Source organism: Agelaius tricolor, unplaced genomic scaffold (assembly GCF_023055355.1).
Source record: "Agelaius tricolor isolate 1412-34295 unplaced genomic scaffold, bAgeTri1.0.p SCAF_38, whole genome shotgun sequence".
NCBI classification, from domain to species: Eukaryota; Metazoa; Chordata; class Aves; order Passeriformes; family Icteridae; genus Agelaius; species Agelaius tricolor.
In genome coordinates this window covers 5,657,814-5,675,758 of record NW_027269298.1, presented here as the reverse complement: position 1 = coordinate 5,675,758, position 17,945 = coordinate 5,657,814, and the positions used below count along the sequence as shown (strand labels likewise).

General features: G+C 52.5%; 1 protein-coding gene across 5 annotated transcripts in view; it reads right to left on the bottom strand.

Moving 5' to 3' along the window:
• The window catches only part of MVB12B (multivesicular body subunit 12B), a 56,147-nt gene extending 38,908 nt beyond the window's left edge, over positions 1-17,239 (bottom strand). Inside the window, exons 1-5 of one of the 5 annotated variants that reach the window (XM_071454274.1) lie at positions 16,995-17,092; positions 11,541-11,625; positions 10,384-10,506; positions 5,633-5,740; positions 2,536-2,632 (exon numbers count right to left, since the gene is read on the bottom strand). In XM_071454274.1, the coding sequence (XP_071310375.1) occupies positions 2,536-2,632; positions 5,633-5,740; positions 10,384-10,497 (319 nt within the window). In that variant the 5' untranslated portion in view covers positions 10,498-10,506; positions 11,541-11,625; positions 16,995-17,092. Of the gene's footprint in view, positions 1-2,535; positions 2,633-5,632; positions 5,741-10,383; positions 10,507-11,540; positions 11,658-16,645; positions 16,882-16,994 lie in introns of those variants that run through there. The other 4 variants (XM_071454273.1, XM_071454272.1, XM_071454275.1 and 1 more) reach the window with 4 other exon arrangements.
• Between the last annotated feature and the right edge of the window lie 706 nt (positions 17,240-17,945).

Genomic DNA, 17,945 nt, shown 5'->3' with positions numbered 1-17,945 from the left:
CCACAGCACAGAACAGCAGGTGACTCTGCCAGTTCCGCATGCCTCTCACACTCCCTTGTTCTTTCCCAGGTAATGTTTGCCTCACTGGCCTGGACAGCCATATCTAAACATTCCTCCCACAAGCACTGCCTCTAGGAGTGTACCTGGAAGCTTCTGATACAACCAGTCAGTTCATTCTGCTACGTGCTTCCAACCAGGCACTTCCACCCCACTGCGAGGAGGAGCAGGCAGAGCCTGCCGTGCAGAGAGGTTGAGTGTAAGAGCTGTCTGTCCAAATCTCACGTATCCCAAGTGTTAGTGACATCTCCCGATCAAGTCAGCAGGCACAGAAATGATACTCCCACATGTTTGCCCTGGTTCTTTGCAAGGACAAACCAGATTCACAAAGCACTAAGTGCCAGAACCTCCCACGAGGCAGCTGTGCTGCTCTGACCTGTGCTCTGAGGGTGGATGAATGCACTGCACAGCCCTTTCTGCTACGTGTCACAGAGCAATTGTTTCCATGTTATCCATCACGAAAAACTCAAGCCCATCAGAGTTAAGGCTTATCTGTGTAATGAATTCACAGCTCTTCAGGCTGTTTACCAATCCACAATCCACACAATCCACAGCCCGAGCTGGCGCTGTCTGTGACCACAGCTGGCACTGGCACACAGACACAGATCTGCAGTGCTTGGAAAACAATGCTCCATCTCACCCTAAGGAGTCTCAGGGTGAGCAAGGTGAGGTTCCTGTTTGGATGCAGGCACTTGGAAAGCAGGACAGAGGTCTACTGATATACTGAAAATCTAAAGAGCAGACGCTGAATGAAAATCTGGAAAAAAACAGCAACTACAAACAAGTGCCTGCAAAATAAAAACCCTTCATCTTAATGTGAACAAATATCTCCCAACTTAAAATATGCTGTCACTTCAGCAGATGGCAAGCAGCCTTGTCTCCATAGGCTCCTCCTGTTTCGTAATCCACACCTTGGGAAATAGCAATCCATTCCAGCCTCTGAAATGTGCTGCTGCACTAGCACAAATAAGCATACAGTGTGAGGTGTGCCAATAGAGCATCTGTGCATGCAGCTTGCAGTTACAGGGGTGTTTTTAGAGATGGTAAATACCTGCGTCCCTGAAGTCCAGTCTTCCCCTGCTTTGAAAAAGTAGAGCTTCTGTTTGAAGTGCCTAAAACTCATTTTAGGAGTCTAGGATATAGGGCTTCCTGAAAATCTGCTCAAGACCTACCAAGGAGTAGTGTATTAAATGTATTAACTGCAAGTCAGCTGCCATTTTGAGAGGAGCACAGAGACACCTGTAACCATAAATCTAACTCTGAACAAAATCAGTGCCTCTTATTCGACTCTCTCTGCAGGTCCAAAGCTGACTACTTGCTTCTGTCTGTGTTCTCTTTCACACCACTTCCTTAGTACAGGCAGTGCCTCTGCTTTAAAGACTGTCACAGTCACAACCCAATGCATTTCAAATTAATGACAAAGCCCCCTTCCACCAGGACTTTCACAGAAGTTGAAGCAGCACACAGTAAGGTTCAGCACTCCCAGGGGTCAGCAGGATAAACCAACAATTCTACCTCATACCACACATGCCCAAGAATTTTCCAGAAGCAGAGATCTGGGAGAATAATCTTCAGAGTCTTTCACTTCCAGGCCACAGGTTCCAATCAGAACCAGACCACAGTGACTGAAGAACCATCCTCATGAGCTGCAGCCCCAGATGAATGATTCCCTGCAAAGCAGGCTCATGTAACCCCTTCCTGCTCCCTCCTGGGCTGGATTCCATCACTGACGTGCACTGGGACCAGCCCTCCTGTGGCAAGCAGCTGCACACCGGGCAGCAGCACCACTCCTGCCATCCTCTCATGCTCTACTCCCGTGGGGCTTGTCCCCTGCCAGCCCAGTGCCCTCGGTGCCTGCTGCACAGCACAGGCTGCTGCCAGACGTGGCTCCAGCTGCTGCTGGCACGAGTCCCAGGGGAGCTGAGCACGCTGTTTGGGAACTGCTCACTTACATGCTGCAGTGAAGCAATTCTGCCCTGCAGAAATGAGGATGATATTCCCCCTGGACACTGCACTTGTGCCTTGTGTCAGCCAGCACAAACATGCCTGACACCTCTCAGCACTTGCTGGCAGGACAGGAGCCCTTGTTCTCCCAGGGCAGGAGATGTACAGTGAGAGGGCACAAACCCACACCCCCTTCCTTTCAGAGCATTTCTGAACACCCCTTGACACAGCAGCTCTGCTCCTGCTCAGCCCAGTCCACTCTTCAAATTGAAAAAAGAAACTCTGCCTTCCTGCCCCAGAGACATGGGACTCTAGCAGGTGAGTGAGGACAGACAGGCAGCCCCATTAACCAGCCTGAGGAGGACAAGAAAACCAAAGGCTGTTTTATTGCAGCCCAGAGCTGCCCCTAAATGTGCACTTGCCACCCCAGAGAGCAGAAGTGCTGGGAGCATCCCTCTGCCTGGGACACAGCTCTCCTCTGCCTGACCACACAAGCACTGGCAGAGTGGGACTGAGGAACAGGTGTCAACTTACGTGTATCAATGGTCTCCTGGATGGGCATGAAGCCTACAGGTAAAGTGTCCTTGATATCAATGAGCTTCATGTCCACCAAGACGTTGCCTAAATGACTCTTTGGAGAGAGAAAAGAAACAGTTGATTATGACAATGTCATTAAATTAAACCCCAGATCTTCCCACCTGCTGAAGCCTGAGATGCCTTCATTGTATCTGACCACAGCTTTAGAAATGGTAGGAACATACCAAGGCAACCCTTGCACGTGTCCCCTTGGCAGGAACCGAACAATGACTGACTAGGAAATACCAGACAACTTTCAGCATTCAAAATTCTAACACCTCATCCACTGCCATACTTCCAGATCTTTGGAAGCACAGCCAAATTCTTCCTTTTGTAGGCACAGCAGCTTGAAGTGCTACTTTCACCAAGCCATCCACTGAGCAGGTCGCCTCAGTTCTTACACACTCTACATTTACAAGAGCAACATGACATTTCCATGACAGTAACAGTGAAAAGCATTACAGGATGATGGCTTATGCACACAGAGCCAAAGTTATTACATGCATTAGCTAATTAGTACTGAATAGACAGGGTTCTAGCTCCAAATGCAGCACACTCCAGAAGAACAGGCCATTTGGAACAACAAACTTCATTTAGAGTCCATATGAATTCTGAACTCATGCCTTGTCCTATTAATCAAGGCTTGAAGAGCTCAGAGCCCAATTCAGAGTGACAGCCTCCACAATGGTTTAGAGACCAGATTTTCTTTGCGGTTTTTGATAAAACCAGCACCGCTGCCAATAATCTGGGGTCGCATATGAAAGAACAAATTTCAGGTACTGCACAGCCTTTATAAACAGAAACACAACAGGGCACAATTAAAATTTAATTCCAAGTTATCCAACTGTGTCATTGAGTTTTACTGTTACCGGTTGCAAAGTACCTCCTTTAGTTTTTATCTGGTAAGAATTTTTCAGACAAAACTGTACTGATTCTTTCACTGAAATTCTTACAAAACGCTTAAATTTGCAGGCTCTGAAATAAGGGGAGGTCAGGAGTGAGTTCATTTTTGGGAGGTCCTGCATTCTATGGTCAGCTCCTGACCAGAAGGGTAGGCAGACCTGCAGCCCTGTCCCACCAGACACAAGTGTGGCACACATCTCTGCTCACGTGAGGGGGCCAAAGCCATGAGCCCCCACATGCCCATCGTGTCCAGGGCATCTTGGAGCAAGCTGTGCTGCATGCTGCCAAGCCTGAATGTGTCACTTAACGTGGTCCTGGCACAGCAAACAGCAGACGAAGCAGTTGCTGCTGATTCATCTTTCATGTTTTATTTATTTAAGCTGTCTGTGTTACATCAGCGGCAACTTTCTGCTGAACCACCAAGCCCTGTTCAATCAGCAGCAGACAGGTAGAGAGGTGTCTCCAATGAGCTCATCAGCTGCTGGAACCCCAGGAGTCAGCTCTGCCAGGTGCACAGCAGAAAAGGGGGCAAAGCTGTCAGAGCCACCATCCAGGGCCTCCCCACACTCTGACACAGCAATGCCAGATGCTATAAACTGCTGAGAAGGATGATTCTGCTAAACAGGCACTGCAGACTGACTCTGCTCTAACCTAGATGCCTGAAGTGCATTAACTCTACTAACTACAACATTGTTCTTTAGGAGAAAAGAGTTCCCAGCATTTTGACAAACACAAAAGGAACCCCTGAATGGTAAAACTCCCAACCCAAAGAGCAACACATCAGAGGGAGAGAAGCCTCCCACCTCCTTTCCTCCCAGATGGGGGAACTGAGGCCCCTTAGCCCCCAGATGCCCCCAGCAGGGAAGCACATCATTTATCCCATGTGGTCAAGAGGACTGAGGGAAGGGGAAACTTTTGCTTTAATTTATGCCTCATCAATACGAAGAAAGTACTCCCAAATCATGGTGACCCCATGGCAGGGTTCCTGCCAAAAGTCCAACAGGCACCACCTGAGGGTATTTACACCATCTCTGCAGCCAGCAGCTACTCTTGTCCTGTAATTATTTCTGACAACTTCACATTTTAGGTAGCGACCGATAAACCTAATACTCAAATCAGCACAAACCTCTTTAAAGCCTTCCTGCCTACTCCAGGGCTGCTATTCCTGCAACTGCACATACTTCAGGATGAACAGCACAATTATTGTCCATCCACTCCCAAAGTTGTATTTCCCATAGCTCTGGAGCTTTACTTTAATCAAGACGTAGGCAGGGAAGCAGATGGAGTAAAGGTCAAATGGTGGGAACTGGCAGCCCTCAGCTCTACTGCCAGGACCCGTGAGCAGCCCCTGAAGCTGCCATCACTTTTCTGTTCTGTCACAGTGAAAGCACAAGTACAAAATGGTACTTCCAGACACTGCCAGCTGAGTGGCCGAGAATATCCAAAGCACGACCAAAAGCAGGATTACCCACTAGATGGAGTGCATTCATTGCAGAAGTCAACAGTTCCTCCAGAAAAAAAGAAAGTTTTCACAGTAGCCTCAACCAAAAACACAGCAGAATGCATGAAGCTCTTGCTGCACACGGTCTCCTCTCCTCCACAGAAAGTGTGGGCAGACAACTGCTGCTAATCACGAAGTAACTCATACTTAATAGTCAGAACAGATTACAAGAATGTGGTAGCATATGCACAACGTGGGCACATTTTCAAGAATCAGCACCAAAAACCAACAAAGCAAGCAAGCTGATCCTTCAATAACATACTGTGATGCCCCTGGATTCAGAAACCAACATTTTCTTCACCACCACTACCTACATTTCTGTTTCTTGAGGAATTTGGGTTACACATCAATCAGGACCATGAGTGTGCAGCACTCATTGCTGCAGCAGGTAATGAGGGTGAGAGGCTGCTAAAATGCAAACGTTCCCTTTTGTGCTTCTTTTATTGCAGAAGATTTTGTCAGCAATTTCTTTCCATGAGAAACACACACAAAATGCAAATATTCTGCCATTGCACTTTGCCTCCTTACTCACCCCAACTCAGCAGAATGCCTGCTTGAATTATAATTGGCTCCATAAAATGAATCATCGTATGGGTAAGCACATACCAGGCACAGATGCAAATCACACAGACAGTCAACAAATGGACTTACATTCTCTTTCGAAAATGATCTGGTGAAGCACAGGTACCGTGTGACCTTGGATTTAAACAAGCCATCTTTCCACAGGTCAGCATCCAAGCCATCTGCTGTTTGTGCAACCTGCAAAGAAGAGACAGAGGGAGAGAGGAGACATGTGAGCCAAGATAAAGTTAATACATGTGCAGTACTTCTTCCTCAGACCTCTCCTAATTAACAGCAGCCCAAACTTTCACAGCATCTCATTAGTTTCTTCGCAAGGTGCAGTGCAAAGAACTTCCAAGAGGAGGTACAAAAAGAAGTTCTAAAAATGCTGTCTCTCAGGAGACCCTTGATTAAAGATGCTCTGACAAAGGCTACTCTAATGAGGAAACTGCAACTTCAGTTACAGTCTCCAAACAATAGTTTGGGAAAGTCAGCACATTGAGGCATTCATTACCACTCTACACACAAGGGCACACACACTGGGCGTGCTGCGAGGGTCCGTGGAGACAGAGCACAGAAACTGACCCATCCCAGGACTATTTTCACGGAAAGCCAAGGAATTCTGGCTCCCAGGTCAAAAAGCTGCTTCCAAGCAGGCTGGGGAATCCCTGGTCTCTGGTGGGTTTTAGCAGCAGGGCTGCATGCAAGACACAGCCCGCAAATGTCCCTCTCCAATGCAGCCCCACATCCAGCCAAACTGATAGCACATGATGGTGCTGGTAAGGAAACAGACCCTGGACCCTCCACAGGAGACACAGCATGATGTGCAGGAGAAAATCTCACTGCTAGCTGATGCAAGGAGTGGGCAGGAGGCAGCACCATGCACTGGGGAAGGGCTCTGCTCTCAGCAGCTGAGCACTCACCACTCACAGAGCAAGCTGGTAAGAACCCTGGCCCCAAAATGTTTGTTGTAAGAGAGGAGGCAAGAAGGCAAACACAAGGAGAAGGGTAGAAGAACAACATTACCCCATCAGACTAACACCCAGCTGGCATTTCCAACAGGAGACTCTAGCATGCTCTGAAGCTCCACAGAAGCTGAACTTCTGCCTAACGCCTCTCAGAGGGGGCAAACTGCTCCACAGCAGCTCTTGTAATCACACCGAGCCAGCCCTTGGCCCCAGAGCGGCCTGGTAACAAAGAGCTGACACTTGTCACCTTTGCACCCGTGTTTAGCTGAGCAGGGACTGCGCTGGGCACAGGAAGCCAGAGCTGTGTGCTGACAAGGCCTCCCATTCCCCCGAGTGCAGCAGACAGACAAGGGACAGTCTGATCAAAGCAGCAAAGTGCACTGACTGCTCCCTGAAGCTTGGCAACTGCTGCTCACAAGGAGCCCGGCTCAGGCCAAGCCATTGTACAGCACACACAGCTTTTGTGTTCAGGCTCTGCAAAGAAACATGCCTGATTTTTAAACAGCCACATTTTACAATAGGATTTGGGCAAAATTTTTTGCTTATTTGAATTCTTTGAATTCAAATCTTTCCTAAACTGATAGTTTAGGAATATATAAAATCTACAGGCATCTTCCTCTGTGATGGGTAAGTGAGTCCTAGTGAAAAGATATTCAGGAAACAGTCTGTTTGGGAAAACTGCTGGCATATAGGGATGGTTAGCTTGAACTCCAAGCCAGAAGAATGCAAGCATGAATGAACTTGTCAGAAAACTCATGGGGAAAGAAAACAGAGCCATATAAACAGGAAACTTCTTGCATCACCTGCTGGGCTCCTGCAAGCAAGGAGAAGCCCCAGCAAATCTCAAGCAGAGCTGTGCCTGACCAGCATGCCCTCAGGACAGGAGCCAAGTCCCCAGCAGACCAGGCCAGCAGGACAGGCCCTGCAGAGCCCCAGCTTGCCCAGGCTTTCTTGGCTGAGAGGCAGGGAACGTGCGAGACAGAGGATCTGGCACCGGGCACAAGGAATGGTCCTGCTCCTCATGCGGCTGGGGGAGACACTCCTCACTGTGAGCTACAAACAGATGGACTTGACAGAGTGACATGGTGTGAGCCCCCAGTAATGCAGGGTGATCTACCTGCTGCACAGCCCTCAGGGTAGGGTTACTGCACCACAGTCAGGCCTTTGGCAAGCGGGTCCTCTAAACCTCCTGCCCCACAAGGTGATCTGCCCCTCTGGCAAAGTCAGGGCTGCTCCTGCTGGGTCTGCAGCTTGCTCAGGCACTGCCCCAGAGCAAACCCCACCACGGAGCTGGTGTTCAGCCTGCAGCAAAGAACACAGCTGCACAGGAACCACACCTCCCTCCTGTCCCAGGCTCCTGCCTCCCCCTCTCCTCCCCACCCAGACACTCAGTCTTGCCTGTTTGGTTGGATTTTCAGGAATCTAAGTTCAGACACTCTGCATATTTTGGCAAAATCAAGTCTTTGGTGCTTTAGCTGTGAAAAGGCCTGGCCAGTTATTCCAAATGCCAACAGTGCATTTGTTTTCTAAGCAGACACAAAGGCAATAGAGATTATGGAGTAACTAAAGTACTACAGAGGAAAAAAGGCCTCTGTCCCATTTGCCAGGACATCCCCCCAGGCACTGTCGCCTGCCATCTCCAGCTGGGCAGTAGGCTGAGCCCTGGGGCTCCATGTGAACCTGGGAAATGGACCTGGACATCTATAGGCATTTCAATGAAAGGGAAACTGGTAAAGCCTATAAATAACAAAGGTGTCTCAGAAAGAGCTGGTTACTTCATTGCAAAACTTGAAACCATCAGTGAAATGACATGAGAAAATACTTCCCCATGCAACTCTGAATCCACCTGGAGAACTGAATGCTGCAAGATGCAGCAGTGACACACAAAGCCACTGGATCCCTAAGGGGACTACAACATCCAAGAAACACTGCTGTGAATGCTTCCCAAAAGATGAGTGTGGCTCTCCTTTCCAGGGTGCAGTGTGCGCCTCTTACTAGGAGGGCTCTAGGGAGCACACTTGTGGGATGAGCTGCCAGAGCTGCCTTCCTCAAGGCTTTACAGCAATCAGCTCCCAGTGCCTCATTAGGGAAATTGCATACCTGCAGAAACACAGCTCCCAAGACCACCCAGCTCTGCACATTGCCCATGTCTCAGAACACGATTTCTCTGCTGTGCTGAGCACTGCGTTTGTGCATTCAGCTTCACACTTTTGGGGGGCCAGAACAGCTTCCAGAGAGGTCATGGAGAAGTGGCAAACTGGCACACCACACAATGCTCCAGTGCACTGACTCACAGACCAGCCACCCTCACAAACACCCAGGCAAGAGCAGCACACTCGTGCATGCCACTGCCCCGTCACATCAGCGTGGCACCCAGCATGGCCCCTTGACACAGGTGCTGCACAGGGGACAGGACACCCAGGGTGGCTGCAGCGCCCAGGCACACTGCTGGGGTGGCAAGCTGACACGTAAAGTGACGTGGCAGCCGTGCTGGGGGAAGGACAGCACACAGCAGGCACTGCCCACGCCCGCTCCAAGGGCAGACAGTGCTCCTTGTGAGCAGACAGGGAGGCAGCAGAGCCAGAGCAAAGGCAGCTCCTCGCTGTGCCCTGAGGAGACAGCGACCCACATTCACCAGCATTACACCACCACCATAATTGGATTATGCCACAGGAAGACTCTTTTATCTTGTTTAGTTTAAACTGCGTTAGCGCTGCAACTCCCCATTAAGCCACAGGCAGGCTATCTGGGGTGAGCTGCTCTCTGCCCAGCCATTTAGGCAAAATGCAATTCTGTTATCAGAAGTCTCACACTGTCCCGTGCTTCTTTATCAGGGCAAGCAGCTAATTACACAGCCTGGCTCACACAGGTAATGAGCACTTGGAAAAACACAGTAAAGGTAAAAACCTCCCAGGTCTTTAAGGAGCTTTTTCACAATGCTCCCCTTGTGTCCTTACTTCAGCCTGATCCATTTTGTTTCTTCAGACTGAACAAGGTATGAAATCATCCAGAGCTGAAGAGGTGTGAGCAAAGCTCAAGTCAGCTGGCTTCCACTCCTACCATACAAGCTGTGAGGCTCTGGAAACCCAAGGTGTGATATAACACAGTTGGAGCACAACACATAGAAAGGCAAGCAGGTGAACTACAGACCAAATCTTTCTCTATAGATCTCTGCAAAGTCAGTATTTTATATTCCACGGTTTGGGACACTGATCTATGAGTAGAAACATCCTGCTGTTGGTTACACAGCAACTAATTCAAGGAACAAGCAGCTGTTGAACAGCAACCTCCCTTTATCTGTTCACACATTCATCCACCCTGTATCCAGCTGCCTTTTCCTGCTGCCAGTCTTCTGCCAAACCTTAGTTTAGAGGTTTGCATTCTGCCTGTCAAAATCATCCTTGCCATTTCAGCTGGATGCAAAATTCTTTGATTCCCTTTCTGGAGTTTCTCATCATCATTGTGCAATGCTGATATGTGGGATTAAACAGCTGATGCGGGATCCATTTATTTAGAGATAGAATTTGTACAATACTTAGGACTCCTTCAGGATGAATGTTACTAGGATTATTAAATTTGCTTGCCATTGTGGCCAGCTGTTTCAGTAAACCCCTCCTCCAGGAAATTAAGCTCCTCTGGAGTGGCAAAGATGAAGAGGCAAATTTACACCCACCACCCTCTGCTGAAGGAAAGCACCAAGCGCTGTGGGCTGAAAGGTGAGCAGCTGACTACCAAATGACTCCTCTCAGCACAGTTCAAAGGCATGTTCTCTCTGGAAGAGTGAGGCATGTTCTCTCTGTGCTCCAGCACAGTAAAGGCTCATTAGTGCAGAACCAAAGTATTAAGTGCAGCAGCTCAGAGAGCTCTACTTACAACATCATATCCAGTGGGTGCTCGGCTGCGGGAGGCCAGCACGCCGACGCCGGTGATGGGGTCCATCGGCAGCTCGGGCAAGGCATCCGAGAGGTCTCGCACCTCAGGCATCATGGACTGCTCCTGGAAGGAAGGAGCAGAATTAAAGGGCTGCCTGCTGGGCACCACACCCCAGCAGAAGCCAGAGAACCAAGAGCACACATGCATGCCACAGTGCCTGTGCTGACACACCACAGACGGCCAAGGTAAACACAGGATTAGGCCAGACACACCTTCTGCACTTTCATTTGCTTTTGATAAGAGAGTATACTTGTGGGCACTACTTTGCAATGCCAAATAGGTTTGAAATTTGGGCTGGCAGCCTCTGAGACTCATTTTGTTGCTTCCATGGGCTGGTCTCCATCTAGCAATGAGAGAAAAAAATCCCTTCTCTTCCAAAAACAAATTTCATCCCCAAGCCAGGCTGGTTGAAGCAGCTCTGTCGTTTTAAACAGCAAGAAATCTGCTCCTAATGGCTTTAGAGGGAGGTTCCCCATCCACTATGGGTGTTAAGACATGCTGGGGGTTCCCCTTGAGTCCTCAGTCCCATCACACGCCAGTCAGCCAGGCTGATTTCAAGGAGCAGCACAGATGTCTCTGGCGCTGGATGCAGAACCACACTGGCTGCAGGGAGCCCCAACACCAGGAACACAGAGGAAGCACAGGGTGGGCTGGCACAAAGCAGAGAGGCCTTGAGGAGGCCCGAGCATCTTCCAAAAGAGACACATCACTGAGGACGTCAAGGGAGGGAGATATGCAAAAAGGACAGAAGCAGGTAAGACCAACTAATTTTGGAGGGATGCTGCTGCAGGAAGCAGGAGGAGAGCACAAGAAAGGCGCTGAAACAACCGAGGTAAAGGATGGGGAAAGGTGCCACTGCCTCAGCATGTGGCCTCCTGCAGAGGCAGCCAGTCAAAGCAAGTCTTCTCTGGCTTTCAGGCAGGAATGCCCCAGGAAACCGCCCCACGCACCCCAAGACAAAGGGCAGTGCTTTGTGGAAACAAGCATCACTGCTGCACAGCCAGACAAGCCGTGAACCAGAGCTGCCTAATTCAATTCCCTCCTCAGAGCAATCAAACCCCAGCATTTCTAGGCCATTTAGATGGCTGGTTACTTACTGCTTCTAGAAAAGGCAGAGGTGAGTACTGGTGCCAGTGGAATTGGGTTTACACTTCACAATGCCCAGTCTGAACAAACATCGTGCTGCAGGCAATAAAAAAGAGCAAGTCTGGGCCCTAAGTAAATAATAATAATGTCACATGAACAGCCAGACTACTTGAGGAGTCCAAAACAGGTGCTAGTGACCAGTAGTGGTGCAAACACTACTGCTGATGAACCAAACAGGAGAGAGCTCTGCTTTAGCACCAGTGTGCTGAACACGCATCCAGCACACAGAGCAAAGCAAACCCTCTCCACTCCCAAAGCAGCTCAAACCTTCGAGCATGATGGCAAGTGCAGCCTGAGCCCCAGGGGCTCCCCCTCCTCTCCCAGCAGGCTCCCTGTCCTCAGGGTGGGCGAGGAGCACAGGACCCTGCTGCAGGAATGCTGGAGGCACTGGCACAGCCATGGCAGACCTGTTCCAATGCGTGTGCCACCCCACAGCTCATCCAAAGACCTCGCAAATAACACAGAACCTCAAACATACAGCATGGAAGAAACATAACATGAATTTAACAAAGAGCTTACAATCTGTTCTTCATGAATGTTTTCTGAAACTTCAAGTCACTCAATAGTCTGGTGACTTCTTACTACATATTGGGAGGAGCTGGGAGGTAATGAATGCTGACGTAAGCTTCTCTTAGGCCATTTTGAACTGCAGTCCAGGTAAACGATGATATTCCCCAGCGTGTTAAGAACACCCCATGGCAGGCTCCCGCCCAGCTGCAGCGGCACTGCAGGGAAGCAGCTCTGCTCACAGGGTGCCTCTGGCCCCCACCAAACACACCCTGGTGAAGTGCCTGCTGCTGAGCGCTGCCCAGGCCGCGTCTCACCGTGCTGGGGCCTGTGGAGGGAGGCCCAGCTGCCCCAGCAGGAACCTGAGCAGCTGCCAGCTCAGCCTGGGCAAGCCTGAGGACGAGGGGGTCCCCGGCACCAGCACAAAAGGAGGGGTGGGGTGGGTGCTCCAACCCAGAGCGTGGTGCCTCCCCCTCAGCCCACTGGCTCCCTGTCCGCAGCAAGGGAAGAAGGACACCTTTGTGGGAGCCATTTGCAGCCCTGCTCGCAGGGCAGGGGGAGGGGAACCAGCATCAATCCTCACTTTGTGCCGGCTCACACAAAGCCCCTCTATGGCGGCAGCAGAGCCGGGCGTGGGGCTGTGGGGCTGTCTGCCTGGCCGTGACACGGCACAGCACCGGCACACGGGTAACATGGCACAGCACCGGCACACGGGTAACGTGGCACAGCACTGGCACACGGGGTAACGTGGCACAGCACCGGCACACGGGGTAACGAGGCACAGCACCGGCACACGGGTAACGTGGCACAGCACCGGCACATGGGGTAACATGGCACAGCACTGGCACACGGGTAACGTGGTACAGCACTGGCACCACAGGGTAACGTGGCACAGCACCGGCACACAGGGTAACGTGGCACAGCACCGGCACACGGGGTAACGAGGCACAGCACCGGCACATGGGTAACGTGGCACAGCACTGGCACACAGGGTAACGTGGCACAGCACCGGCACATGGGTAACATGGCACAGCACCGGCACATGGGTAACATGGCACAGCACCGGCACACGGGTAACGTGGCACAGCACCGGCACACGGGGTAACGAGGCACAGCACCGGCACACGGGGTAACGTGGCACAGCACCGGCACATGGGTAACATGGCACAGCACCGGCACACGGGTAACGTGGCACAGCACCGGCACACGGGGTAACGAGGCACAGCACCGGCACACGGGGTAACGTGGCACAGCACTGGCACACAGGGTAACGTGGCACAGCACCGGCACATGGGTAACATGGCACAGCACCGGCACCACAGGGTAACGTGGCACAGCACCGGCACATGGGTAACATGGCACAGCACCGGCACAGGGCCCGAGCAGCACCTGATGCAGCAAGGGCACCAAGCTGTCCCTGCCCAGAGAGCCCAGCACCTTCCATGCCCCGTGCCTGCAGCCGACAGGGATGGAGGCACAGCTCCTGCCCAGCAAGCAAACCTGCTGTGGCCACTGCAGCACGGCCAGGCTCTGCCACACCAGGCAGTCACTGGGCAGAACGACTGAGGATGCGTCTGGAACAGATATGGAGCAGCAGAAGTCAGTTGCACCCTGGAATAAACGTTTTTGTGAACTCTGCACAGGTCAGAGGGGAGTCTCTGGCTGGGCAATCACGCAGATCATTAGTTACACTGCACTTCTCTGTGAGAGCATCAACAAAGTTTGGTTTCTCTTCTATCGAACCTTCTAATTTAAAAATGGAAAAATAAACAGTCAAAGAGGAGATTAAATTAAGGAGCAGGATTCTATAAATACCTCTATTCGGCAGCTTGTTACTTCAATTCTCTTTAGCAATGTGAGTTTGACCTGCATGCCCAGCTCCCATCACAGTGGCTGAGCACTCAGCCAGGATATGGCTCTCAGCACCCTGCAGCAAGCTGCCTGTGCCCACCCGCTCCCTGCAGGGCTATTCCGGGAACAGGCCAAAACAATGAGAAGAACATTTTTCCCATTAGCTGGGAGCATGCTCCCTGGAAGTTTTCTCAGCTGTGGGGCCACATCCAGTCCCCAGCACAGCCCAGCAGCCAAAGGAAGTCAGATGTGAGCTCTGGGGCAGGAAAAAGCTTCAGAACACTGTGCGGCTGCCCAGACAAAGCCAGCGGAGAAAGAAAGTGTCTCTAAGGAGAAAGTCCTTGTGCATCCTGGCAGCACCAGCTTCAAGCAGCACAAAAGGAGGGTGGGATGGACAAGATGGACAGGATGCACTCTTGGACACGCAGCCACCATGCTGCTGGCTCTATCCCGAATGCTTCCCAGCCCTCGAAGCAGACGTGCCTCAAGGCAGGAGGCACAGTGCCCCTGGGATCTTGATGCCCAGCTGTAGCAGAGGCCTTCTGGGACTCCACTGCTTCTGGCACAGCCTTCTTCCCACAGCCCATGCCCACAGTCACACACACCTCCCTGTCTGCCAGCACTGCCAAGTTTGGCTCTTTATAGCCTTTTTGCTTGTTCTCTCCCATTTCCTTGTTATGTCATCCGCCTTTATTAGTTTATCCTAGGCATACTTTTCTGCTGGCTCCACTGAGGTGACTGACCACACAGACTGCTGGGCTCTGGCTGGGACACATACACAGCAGAAGAACCCGCTTTCAGAAATGAATGTGTTATTGTGAGTTTCTAGACCATTTTCTGCTCTCAGTGTTCCTTTTCAACAAGTTCAGCAAGTTCAAGAGCTGGTGGGTACATGACCAGATCAGGCCTTTCAATGTGTTTGCTACAGAAACATCATGCTGCCAACAAAGTGGGTCAAGCTCTGAAGTTAAATAGCCAGGGACTTAGAAGGAGAATGGTGTTATTGTTTCTTCCTCCAACTACAAGCCCTGCACTTTGACACCGGCTTGCTCTTCCCACAGGCAGAAAAGTATGAGCTAAGGCAAAACTGGAAAAAAAACCAACTACCTCACTGCATCCCTGCAGTAGTCTGTGGGAAATGGTCCCATAAACCAAGCAGCCTTCTCTCTAAGGCTGTCCTCCATCCCTGCAGGAAGGCACAGCTGCCACGCTGCCACAGCTCACCCACATGACAGCTCAGCACACGGCCCCAGCCAGCCTTCTATTTCTGCTCATGGAACACGGCATCGTCTCCATCGGAAAAACAGGAACACGGCATCGTCTCCATCGGAAAAACAGGAACCCACAGTGGCCATCAGCAGCGGGCCTTGGAGGCCACCGTCACAAACAGGAAGGATTTCAGTTTCACATTTCACCACCATTGAAGGCACGCCTGGAATCACCCCTGCACACAGGCTCCCTCGGGAGACAGTTGCCCTGCACCAGCTGCAAAACCCACACTTTGTGACTGAATGTGATGGAAACAGGAACTTAAGTGACAGAATGAGCAAAATCGAGACCCTGTTTGCTTCACAGCACTTCTAACTATGGACACACATTTCTGAAGTGTCCTGTTTCGAATCAAAATAGGTTTCCATACACGGATGACCTTGCACCAGGGCAGCAAAACTGAAATGACATTCGGTTCAGTTATTTCTCTCTTGGCAGAGGTATGAACATGTCTCTGGGGGCTACTGGCACCCTTAAGCCTGGGATTCGCTTTGTCAGCGATGCACGTGGTACAAGAGTGAGATGTTGTCTGTTTCATCTCACGCCTCCAGAAGTCAAGCTATGCCTTTGTCCAGAAGGGAAGGCCATCTCAGCTAAAAATTATAGGGATGACACTGCCAACCTGCTGCACAACACACAGGCTCCCTTGAAGAAAAGATGAGCACGTTCTCACTCAGTTAAAATAAAATACAAAATGGAGAAACCCAAGCTTTAGCCTGAGCAGCTACACACCTGCTGATACCCGGCCTGTCTGGTTTCAGTGTTACTGTGACCAAGCTGAGAATGACCCAGCTCTGGGAACCTGCAGACAACACTGAAGAGTGGTGGACCTTCGAAAATAGCTCCAGAAACCGCAGAGAAAGCTTGCAAACCTCCGCGATGCAAGGCACGAGTACTTAAGACACAGGCAGCTCTGTGTCGCTGCTCCAGCCAGGCTGTAAGAAGCCAGCCAGTGCCACACCTCCAGCCATGCACTGAGCACAGGTAGGATACGGGCACTCAGGTAGGCCCGTGCTACAAACGCAGCAAAAGACCACATGAAACGGGGGGGGATTTGTTATTTCCTCTACCCGTCATCAAGAAGAATTTACAGTAAATGCCGGAGCAGGTCAAGGTCACCGGGGCTGTAGCTCACGGCTGGTACCCGAGGCCGCTCCTGCAGCTAGCCCAGCCTCGGAGGAACCGCCGGGTCTCAGGGAGCCCCGGGGCGCTCCGGCCCCGGCCCAGGAGCGAGGTCCCCGCGACAACCGGCCCCGAGAGCCCCCGGCAGGCCCCGGCCCGGGGCTCAGCCCGCCCGCCCCGCCCGGCGCCGCGGCCGTGCGAGCGCCCCCGCCTCCTCCCGCCGGGCCGGGCTGGCTCCGCCGGGCCGCCCCGCAGGGACCGCGAGGCCCGGCCCGGCCCGGCCGCGGCGGCTGCAGGGACACTTAACTGTTGCCCGTGCGGCGGGCGGCGGGTCGCGGCTCCCCCGGCGCAGGCAGAAGCAGCTCCTCATCGCCCGGCGGAGCCGGCGCGGCGCGGCCCGGCGGGAGGAGCGGCGGCGGGGGAGCGGCCTGCGGGCCCGGGCGGAGCGGCGCGGGGCGGGGAGCGGAGCGGAGCGGACGCCGGGCAGGCCCAGGCCCGGGCTCGGGCTCCGCCGCCGCCGCCGCTCCGCGCCCACCGCGGCCGGACCGCGGCGCGCAGGGCCCGGATCCCGCCCCGCCCGGCCCGGCCCCCGCGCCGCCCCGCGCCCCCCGCCCGAGCCCCGCGGCCCGGCCCGGCCCGTCCCCCGGGACACTCACCGCCGCTGCCGCGCCGCTGCCGCCGCCGCTCCGCCTGGCCCGGCCCGGCCCCGCCCGGGCACCGCGCTCGGCCCCGGCACGGCCCCGCGGCCACACCTCGCCAGAACCCCGCTTCCTCGGGAGCAGGGCAGTGCCCGGCCCAGCTCCGAACAGCCTCCCTGACCCGGACAGACGGGAGGTGCTCGGTGGAAATGGCTGAATAGTTGTGATTTGGACAATGTAACCTCCTTCTTCCTTCTGAAACGGGCTGCATCCAGGAGATGGGCAGCAGCTGCCGTGGGCTGAGAAGGGCAAATGGTGTCAAAGAAGCTGGTTATCTTCTCAAGAAGTCCCCGGGGTTGGGAGCGATGAGCGGTTTCAGCACCTACCTTCAATTCATTAAGATATTTGATGCTCTGTCTCACCGTGGCCTGGAAAACAAAGATATGGTCCAAAGTAGTCGGGGTTTGCCCGGCTGGCTGGGTGTCCAGCCTTCGGGTCCGCTCACGGCACAGAAAACATCCTGAACAGAGGGTCTGCAAAGGTCTGGTTCTGCTCAGCCTTAACACGTGCCAGCGTTGAAAGTGACACCACACGCATTGAATGGGCAGATGATGTGAATTGCAGCAGGTCGTGGCACAGCAGCATGGTCTATAGCCCTCACTACATAAACCAGTCCTGCAGCTGTCCTGCACTGCCTTTTGAGCGCCTTACCTGAGGCAAGGTCAACAACAATCGGCGGGAGAGCAGCGAGATGGGTGTGGGGGCTGACATCAGCGGCCTCCGGCGCAAGACAGAGAGTAGGAGCTGATAATCTAAAGCAAAAGAAAAAAATCCTGGGGTGAAGAACAAAATAAGGGAGGGAAGGCAACACGTTAATGTGTATGTGAATTAGAAAGTAGGGCAGAACCCTGTTCTCCTTTGTGAAAAGCTGAGAAGTGATGTGTGTGAAGTGCAGCAAGAGATTCTGTA